Here is a 10,774-nt window from a genome sequence, read left to right as displayed (position 1 = left end):
CTTAATATCATACTTTCCATAGACATGAGTGCCGTCTATGGATATTACCAGTCGGCAATGCAGAAAACCATCAATTGTTGGCTTAAATTAATGCCCAGAACACATATTTGAATATATGTTCTGGTATTCCCGGACTCTGCTCAAGCTTCCATTCAACAACAATTCCGGGGTTAAAGTGTTGCAATGCGGCCATGTACCTGGGTAGAGATGCACGTTTGCGCCTGAGAAATGCCTTTCTTTTGGTATGGTACACCCATATTCCTGGTGGACGGATGTAATACACTCATTGATCTTGTACCTTATGGATGCTTCAATGTATGGAATCAAGACAAGAGAAATCAAGTCAACATCCAAGTTGAAGTGATTCCCACTGAATGTGTTCATTTCACAATTGTGGGTGCCAATCTATTTACCCACAACACACATATTTGTTTTCTTCTTTTTCGCACGCAACATCCAATTACAGTCCGTAAACCATCTACGTCAAACAACCTTGTATACATCCGGAGTTGACTCCCATATCGTCATCTCACTACACTTTTTTGCATTGTACATTTTCACCGCCCTGCTTAAGTACGCTTTATCAGGAAAAAGCATGCCCTTTGACAGCACCGTTGGTCTAGACTCATCCCACATTGTTGTCCGAATTTTGTCAGCATCCCTTGTGAGGGCATCCACATCCGGCATAATTGGCAAATGATCAAGGTAGGGAATCTCCCTTGAATGAAACGGCACGTGGGAATCGTACACTCTTGGTCTAACGGAGGGTGGACCATGCTCCCTCGTCAAATCAGGTCCAGCATTCTCTTTCTCCTCATCATCACCCTCATCAAGGAAGGGTGTGTCATCTTCGAACTCATCAGCATTATTGTCATAATCATTGTTCTCTTCCTGACTCTGTGCATCTGCCAGATCCCGATTAAACATGTCGTCTTCGGGCAATTGAGTCAAGACAGGATGTTCAAGTTGCTCGTTTTCACTGCACAACCAACAAAATAATGAGTTACTCAAATTGATAAATACTTTACATATAGCTATATCACTTCTCTTACAAATCGTAATATGTTGACATCCCATGATGGACATTATCCTGTTGGTGATAACTCCCGGATTGACCACCATGATCCAACACACCAGAACTCTACATATTTCAACTGGGCATTGGTTCATAACTTGTAAAATTCATATATGGCCTGTACCCCATGTGGAATATATGAGTGTTAATACAAATTCAATACAGTAAAAATAAAGATCGTAACACAAAGAAAAATTAAAGTTTACTACTCATCTTGTGGATCATGTAAAGTAGGAGAGAAATTATTTCCCCGCTCTTCATTCGCCCGTGGAGATAGGTTTAGATCAGGCCAAACTCTTTCAGCCGAAACCTGTTCGGCTAAAACTGCTCCAAAATAACCACCCGATGACTGAGGGATATCCCTGCTTTGCGCAACCTCATTATTGCGAACGTCTTCAACCTTGACGTATATTTCCAACATTCTTTTCACAAGAAATTTCCGGTATTCATCCGGAGTCCTCAAAAAATCTCTAAGAGTTTCATCGTCCTCGATGTTAAACTCAGCATAACAAGCAACCCCTCGTCGAGTGACAGAATACGGATATCTTCCGGTTACTTTAAGGTTCACCGAACATTTGCTCACACTCATTTTTTTTATATAACAACGATACCAATGTATCGTACTCTATTGTAAGTGGCAACTTAACATGACACTGTGGAGATAAACTATAGGTTACTGAGTGATTCGCCACCACAACCCCATCCCCCAATATAATGAAACCCTTACTTTTCTCTATTCAAACACTATGACAAAATGCAAAACAACTTAACGAAGAAATATTTCAGAAGACTTGAGAATATTTATGAATGGATTTTTAGAAAATTCTTAACCTCCGTAAATAGGGCAAAAACCAGTCCAGGGTACAATATTTATACGTATAGCGCCTTAAATAATGGCGCTATACCCATTTGAATTATTGTTATGTCAGTTAAGCTCAGAAGAATTATTGGTGGGGCCACAAAATATGTATAGCGCCTTAATAAACGGCGCTATACACATATAACGCCATTTTAAAGGGCGCTATACCTTAATGGGCAAACGGCCGTTAAGGTATAGCGCCCTTTAAAAGGACGTTATACATATTTTGATCACCAATTTTTTTTTCCCACGCATTTCGATCGTTTAACTCAAAAAATACTACATTTTGGTTTCGGACTCATCACTTAAGCATTGCCCGCATCACAATCCAATCTTTACTTTCCCTTCCTTTTCACTTCTTTTCTGATGTCACTTTCATGCATGACTAACTGAGAAAGTAGAAATTAGGTCCATTTTCCCATCTTAGACTTTCCTGGTATATGATTCATCTTTGTTTGCTTAGACATGGGAAAGGGTCAAATTTGACCCTATACTATTCCAAAATAATATAATTTTCTCATTCGTTAGATTCTTGGTTTAATATTACCCCATCATTCACGTCATTTACATCTAACAAGCTCAAATTGAGAAATTGGTCTACTTTGTCCTCAGTTAAACTTTAATTAGTTAATTCATGCTTTTGTCATTAGCAAAACATTTTATATTTATCAGTATCATTAACAGAGATCCAGCATGAAATTGGTACCACCAAAGGATGTGCGGCGGATGGGCTGCTCTTCTCTTAACCAGAGGTCTCGGGTTCGAGTCCTGGGTATGGACAAATCCTTGGTTGGGAGCGCTTTCCCCCGAATGAGGTCCTACGCGGTGCGAATACGAATATAGTCGGACTCTAATGCGAATACCGAACATCGGGTGAGAAACAAAAAAAAAAAAAGAAGCTCAAATTGAGAGTAATTTTTAAACCACAGTTAAAAAGTTAAGAGGTAAATTCAAATTTCTTTTTCGAAGAATTTGGACACGTAAAGTCCACCAATTTCATGCTGGATCTTTCAATGACACGGACAAATATAAAATGATTTGGTATTGACAAAAGCATGGTTGAACTAATTAAAGTTTAACTGCGGACAAAGTAGACCAATTTCAAATAATATATACATTAATAGATTACATATAAATCGACAGAGGAAATATGATGAGCTATTTTAATTTAATAATCCTTTTCTTTTGTAGGTCATAGATATTTTTTCTTTTGTTTCTTGTAGTTTATTTGCTCCAACAATTTGTTAGTTTGAAATATTTTTCTAGTGTAAGTTTTCACTTCTTCTTTGATCCCACGACATGGGTACTTCTATTTGAACCTGGAAGAATTAACCAAAATAGTTGTTCACACAACCGTTTAAACTACATATAGCCGGAGATATATATAATATATATATACTTAATATATAATCTTGTATAATCAGTATATAATACTGGCTAAAAAAGGTAAACAATAAATCCGGCTTACTCAAAAATCCGTTGAACCTTCATAGAAAAGGAAAAGAAAACAGCCAATTCATAAAATAGTTCAGATCCTAAGAATATCTTTTTTGTTTTTGCTCCAACTTGCATCAGCTTGGTTATGATATTGGCTACTGTAATTATTTTGTTACCAGTTGCATCAATTTTCTTTTACTCTCAAATTCTTGCATGCATGTCACAATTAATGGAATATTGCTTGGTAGTTGCTTGTACGCCATTAGGTCACGGAGGTTTACATGACACAAAAGATGCCATTTTGACACATATGCAGTGATAGTATATGTATAGCAGCTGGTTGATTTGACATGTAGGTAGGTTTGGAATCAAACGTTTTGTTTTTCAAATTCCTACTTGTGTATAGTGCTTTGCTTATTCCAAATTCTTACCTAGGAACGATGATCAGTAGGGATTATATAACTCACATGCCTAGAGCTATTATTGGGTCATTAATTTCATTTTATATTCCTCAATTAATGGGAAGAAAAATTCCCTGTTTCAATTATGGTCTATGGCCAAACACGATTGAATACAACACAAAGCTACTGCACGTCTAACCCTTTAGCGAAGACAAATATTAATGCAGTTTAATTGTATCTCAACATTTTCCTTTATATACTAACCGTAATTCAGTAACTATTTCCTATGTCACACTTTTGATCTTACCGAACTCCAACTTGAGGGCAATTTTAAACTATAGTCAAAAAAGTTGGACGATAAATATGATTTTTTTCTCTCAACGAATTTGGACACGTGAAATCCACCCCATTCACGCTAGAGTGCCGCTAATGTTAAGAGAAAATTGTATAGGTTAAAATATGTTCATATTAAATGCTCGCATGATAGAGCGACACGTGTAGCCGAAGATAGAATGCAATCAGATCCGAAGACAACGATCTCGTTTGTTCCCGAAGGGGATGGTGTTCATAAAAGCGAAATAAATGTCTGCCACCTAGTAGCATTTAATGGAGAATATTCTATAGCATTAAGTATATAGTCCATTACAGAGATTATGGCATCCACTGCCTACTGTTACATACTCTTCAATGGCCCTCATAATTGTCATTTAAGAGGGACTTGATCCTAGGACCTTGTTCCTTAGGTGCGATTATAAATAGTGAGCTCAACAACCATTATTGAGGACATAATTTTTCTGAGAAACTCTTACTATACTCCGTTCAAAGCTCAATAATATTTTATCTTCTCGCATATTAATATTGTTACCACTGCCTCTGGAAGCTCTACTCCCATAACCAGGATTTCTGTTGTCTTATTTTGACTTCAGCGCTAAGTCTCGCATCCTTGTTTATTTCATTTATCATTTTAGGATCAAATCATGTCACTTGTCTATAAATCACGTATAAATTTAACTGTACCGTTTTACGGGTAAATAGTTTGGCGCCCACCGTAGGGCTTAGACAGTTTTATAATTGAGTTGATCCTTGCATCTGTTACTAACTTGTTTGATTCTTTATTTTTAGCAAAAATAATAGAAAACAGTAGATAACGATGTCAATTTCACACACAACATTTAGGCCCAAGGAAATCAGCCTCAACACGAAGATTCGATCAGTGATACCCGCAACGAGGGGGATGAGGCTACGCCGGGCCATGGCGGGCAATATCCACGTCACGTTCGAGAGGCAACTCCTGATGATGTTGAAGAAGAGCATGTCGCTAAAACAGTGATGATCCTGAGGGAGCAACAAAAAGCTATTATGGGTCATCTCTCACGACAGGATCAGGTCATGACGGAGTTGAGGAAGCCGTTGTCGGGTGCTTCCAACAACGCGATTGGACGAGGTCCAGTTCCTCCCGGTACTCCCGTAAATTTAATAACGTGGAGGATCGACAATAACACTCCGAGGGGCGAAGTCGGCTTTGATAGGGTCGGGGGAACGATAGCAGGATCCGATAACAACAATGAGAATGATCCCTTTAAAACCGAACTCAGGCGGTTTATGAGGGAAATAAACGCCCGAATGGATCAAATTCTGGGTGCACAACCAGTGTTAAAAGGACCAGACTTAAATAAGACACTCAATTATCGTTCAAACCAAGGCTGCACCAGAGTTAATCTTGAAGCGGTTCAAAATGTCAGACGTGTCGAAGTATGATGGGACTTTGGATCATTAGGAACACATCACCACCTATACAACAGTGGTGAGGGGATACAATTTAGCTCCGCGTGAGATTTATTCAATCTTACTGAAGAAATTTAGGGAGACCCTCACGAAGGGGGCCCTGACATAGTATTCACTCTTGCTCGAGCACTCAATAGATTCCTTCGAGATGCTCGCGGATTCTTTTATCAAGGCCCATACCGGAGCCAGTAAGGTACATGCCCGAAAAGCCGACATATTCAGGATTGCACAAGGAGAGTCCGAATTGTTATAGAAGCTCGTGACCAGATTCTAGAAAGAAAGAATGTTTCTCCTGGCTATACCAGACGAATGGGCATCTGAAGCATTTACTAAAGGGCTGAATCCGAGAATTTCTGATGCTTCCCTGAATTGAAAGAAAGTCTGCTCGAGTTCTAGGCAACAACATGGGCGGATGTTCACAACCGGTACGAATCAAAGATAAGAATTGAGGATGATCAGCTCGATTTTTGGCATCAACCAACGGTCAGGACCGGGAGAAATAAGGAGAAATCAAAGGAAGATTTCGACACAGATCGACGGTCCTCAAGGGGTTAGTTTTTGCCCTATGAATGGGCCGAAGGACTCGACAGAGGTTTCAGGTCAGTGGATAGATTGAGTACCGATAGGAGAGCTGATCGCTGCCGGAATAACATGTCATCGTAGGGCAAGGAGATATCGGGTTCCCGAGATTCCTCCTACTCCAGGCTTTCCGAATACAACTTCAACGTCAGCATAGTGGATCTGGTGTCGGCTATAAGGAACAATAAGGAAACATGATTTCCAAAATCAATAAGATTTCCCAGTTAGAGAGATTCTAATTTGTGGTGTGAATACCATGGGACTAATGGTCACCGGACTAGGGACTATCGATATTTGCGGGAGGAGGTGGAAACATTGCTGAAATACGGCTATCTTAGAGAATTCTTGAGTGATCGGTCTAAAAATAATTACGACAGCAATCGTGATAACGCGAAACTTTCAAAAGTAGGAGAAGATCCTTCACGTTTGACGATCAACATGATTTTCGGGGGAAACGAGATTAATGATGTGACTTTTACTGCGGCAAAGAAGATGAAGGTTGAGGATGACATTACTTTCATGGAGGAAGAGGCATATGGACTTTTGCTGCCGTACAATGATGCCTTTGTAATTTTGTTAAATGTCTTAGATTTTAAAATTAAATGTGTTTTGGCGGACCTAGGAAGTTTGGCCAATATTATCCAGTGGGGAGTGTTGGAGTAAACCAAGCTGTCCAGAAGTATCATTCCGGTCACAAAACTCCTCACCTGGTTCAATCTGGCAAGCGTAACAACCCGAGGAGAGATCTTGCTGCCCACGAATGTCGAGGGGCTGATGAATACAACTCTTTTCGAGGTAGTAGACGGCGATATAGGCTACAATATTATTATGGGGAGACCATGGTTACATGAGATAAATGATGTTCCGTCAGTATATCATCAATTACTGAGGTTCCCAACTCCAGAGGAATTAAACAAATAAGAGAAGACCAGCTGGCGGCAAGGGAGATGAATGCAATCTCAGTTTCCAGTAGCAAAGGGAAAGAACATATAACATAGCAATTACACGAACCGGTACCTACTCCCGAGCCGAGGTAAGTCAACTAGGGGGAGGAGTCATCGAAATCCCATCAGGTACCAAGATATTTCCAGGTACCAAAAGAAACGGACGCAACAAAATCCACATCGGAAGAACTTGAGCAAGTCGGGTTGTTTGAAAAGTTCTTGGAGAGGAAGTTCCACTTGGGGAGAGGACTAAATCCACATCGAATTTATTAAATTTAACATTGACTACTTTGTATGGTCACATGCGCATATGACAAATATCCCGCCATAAGTGGTCATGCACAAGCTAAGCTTGGATCCTAATATCCCCCCGGTAAGGCAGAAAAAATGTCCTATTACTGAGGTCAGAAACAAATTCGTCAAAGAAGAGGTAACTAGTTTGCTTGATATCGGTTCAATCTGCGAGGTATAGTATCCTGACTGGTAGCTAACTTAGTAGTAGTTCCAAAGAAGAATAATAAATTTTGTATGTGCATAGACTATACGGATTTAAATAAGGTGTGCCCAAAAGACTCGTTCCCATTTCCAAACATTGATCAAATGATTGATACGACGGCCGAGCACGAGTTAATGAGTTTCATTTATGCTTACTCTTGGTATAACCAAATCAATATGAACCTGGAGGATCAGGAAAAAACTTCATTCATAACGAATTTTGGCACGTATTGCTATAAAGGGATGCCTTTCAGGCTAAAGAATATCGGAGCCACTAATCAGCGACTCGTAAACAAAATGTTTGAGAAACAAATAGGGAAAACTATGTAAGTGTACATAGATGATATGCCGGTTAAGTCTTTGAACGCATGTGATCATCTTAAACACTTGCAAGAAACCTTTGACATCCTAAGAAAGCACAACATAAAGCTTAACCCCGAGAAGTGTGCATTCAGAGTCAGCTCTGGTAAGTTCATGGAGTTCCTGGTGTCGCAAAGGGGGATCAAAGTTAACCCCAATAAAACTGAAGCCATCGAAGACATCCTGGGCCAACTATCGAGCGTGAAAGAGGTTCAAAGGTCGACAGGAAGACTGGCCGCTTTAAGCAGATTTATTTCCCGGTTTTCAGAAAAATGCCATCATTTCTTTTTGCTCCACAAAAAGAACAACTTGAATGGATTCCGAAATGTCAGCAGGCTTTGAAAAGGTATTTGTTGAGTCCTCCATAACTGGCAAAATTGGAGGAAGGCAAGCAACTGCTGATCTACTCAGCAGTCTCGGAGGTAGCGGTAAGTGTCGTTTTAGTCCATGAGGATGAAGGTACGTAATCTCCTATCTTTTATGTGAGTAAAATTTTATCAGGAGCAAACTCGCTACCCACATCTGGAAAAATTGGCCTTAACTCTCGTAGTCGCTGCTCGAAAGCTTAGGCCTTATTTTCAATGTAATCTGATAGTCGTGGTGACCACTTTTCCCCTGCGGAATATTCTTCACAAACCTGAGCTTTCAGGTAGGCTAGCCAAGTGGATCGTCGAAATGAGTAAATTTGACATAGAGTATAAACCTAGAGCTGCGATTAAGTCACAAGTTTTGGCCGACTTTGTGGCCGATTTCAGTCCGGGACTGTCACCTTTGGCTACCAAAGAAGTATTAATGGTGTCAGAGTCAACATCTATAGTTTGGACTCTGTTCACAGAAGGATCTTCCAATGTGAAAGGGTTTGAGCTCGGCGTAATGCTAATCACACCCTCGGGAGAAACCCTAAGGCATGCCATAAGAACCGTCCCTCTAAATAATAATGAAGTAGAGTACGAAAATTTAATTGTAGGACTCGAGCTGGCCCAAGGACTGCACTCTGAGGTCATAGAAATCAAATACGACTTCCAATTAGTAGTAAATCATGTCTATGCTATGTTCGAAGCCAAAGAGGAATGCATGCAACAATATGTAATAAAAGTCCAGGCTCTGCTCGCACGGTTCACATAATAGTTGATTACCCACATCCCTAGAGAAGAAAATGTGGAGGCAGATGCATTAGCCAATTTGGGATCGTCCACGGAAATGAAGGGATCAGAGTCTGGTATAGTCGTGCAGCCTATGCATTCGGTATTGGATGCAGACATCTATTACGAAGTAAATGCGACCAGTTTGGTCTGGGACTGGAGAAATGAGATCATAGACTATCTCGAGCACGAAAAATTGCCTGAAGATCCCATGGCATCTCGGGCTCTGCACACTAAAGCAGCTCGATACAGCTTCAAGGGAGGTCAATTATATAAAAGATCTTTCCAAGGCCTGTTGGTCCGATGTTTGGGAGCTTCCGAAGATAACTATGTCATGCGAGAAGTCCACGAAGTGATCTGCAAAAATCATTCAGGCGTGGATTCCTTAGTTCTAAAATTGATTAGGATAGGATACTACTGGCCCCGGATGGAACAAGACGCCAAGGCTTATGTACATAAATGCTATAAGTGTAAATGCCACGCACTGTTGGTATATCAGCCAGCAGAGCTACTGAATTCGGTTTTGTCACCCTGGCCATTCATGAACTGGGAAATGGATATAGTCGGTCTGCTGCCGCCATCCCTCAGTAAGGTAAGATTTCTTTTGATTTTAACTGACTATTTTTCTAAGTGGGTTGAAACAGGTCCTTACCAGAAAATCGGCGAGCGCGAAGTGTAGATATCTTGTAGGAGAATATAATTTGCAGATTAGGTACACTAAAAGAGATAGCCTGTGACAACCGGCCATAATTTATAGGCGCAAAGGTCACAAAATTCCTAGAAGACCTGAAAATCAAAAGGATCACCTTATCACCCAAGTGCGAACGGTAAAGAAGAATCGACAAACAAGGTGATTATCTAAAATATCAAAAAGAGATTGGAGGCAACTAAAGGCAAATGGTCCGAAGAACTACCAGGAATATTGTGGGCGTATCGAACAAAGGCCTAATAAAGTACGGGGGAGACTCCTTTCTCTCTTATGTACGATGCAGAAGCTTTGATCCTGATGGAAGTAGGAGAACCTACCTTGAGATATTTTCGGGCGATGAAGAAACAAACAATGAGGCAATGTTGGTCAAATTGGAGCTGCTCGACGAATGCAGGGACTTGGCGCGAATAAGGATGGCAGCCCAGAAGCGGAGAATGGAAAGGTATTACAATCGAAGAGCCAACCTCCGTTATTTCAAAGTAGGAGACTTGGTTTTAAGGAAGGTAACCCGGGAGCTCAACGTAGGGAAGCGGGGTTTGACGTGGAAAGGCCCCTACCAGGTTTCAGCTGTAACAGGGAAAGGGTCATACGAATTGGAAGATCAAGATGGAGTTAAGTTGCCGAGTAACTGGAATGTGGCACATCTCAAAAGGTACTATTGTTGACGAGCGTCACCTATACTGAAAGTGTGTGCTGTACTTTAAATGACAAGGCATGCAAGCAACGAGCCACTACAGAGCGGTTAGATAGTCTTTTGCTCGGTAGCAAAGTTCCTACCGGAAAGTGAAGTTTGCTATCGGGCCAAAGGTTACCTGACCGTTCACGAGTGCAAGCCACTGTTGATTGTTAGATAATATTTGGCTCGATAGAAAAAGTTCCTAAAGGGAAGTGAAGCTTGCTATCGAACTAAAGATTATCTAACAATTCACTAGTGGAACCTACAAAGGAGCAGGACTTCCATTGTTCAAATTCGCATTCTTCGCATTCG

The 10,774-nt window shown here is 40.6% G+C and overlaps 1 protein-coding gene across 1 annotated transcript; it reads left to right on the top strand.

The window, feature by feature from the left end:
• The first annotated feature begins 9,974 nt into the window (after nucleotides 1-9,974).
• LOC138904558 (uncharacterized) lies at nucleotides 9,975-10,451 on the top strand. The gene has a single exon (XM_070193063.1). It carries the CDS (start codon nucleotides 9,975-9,977, stop codon nucleotides 10,449-10,451), a length of 477 nt encoding a protein of 158 aa, XP_070049164.1.
• The last annotated feature ends 323 nt before the right edge of the window (nucleotides 10,452-10,774 follow it).

The sequence above is a fragment of the Nicotiana tomentosiformis genome, chromosome 2, assembly GCF_000390325.3.
Source record: "Nicotiana tomentosiformis chromosome 2, ASM39032v3, whole genome shotgun sequence".
In the NCBI taxonomy this organism is placed as follows: Eukaryota; Viridiplantae; Streptophyta; class Magnoliopsida; order Solanales; family Solanaceae; genus Nicotiana; species Nicotiana tomentosiformis.
Note: the sequence above shows the minus strand (reverse complement) of the source record. Positions and strands in the feature narration are given on the sequence as shown.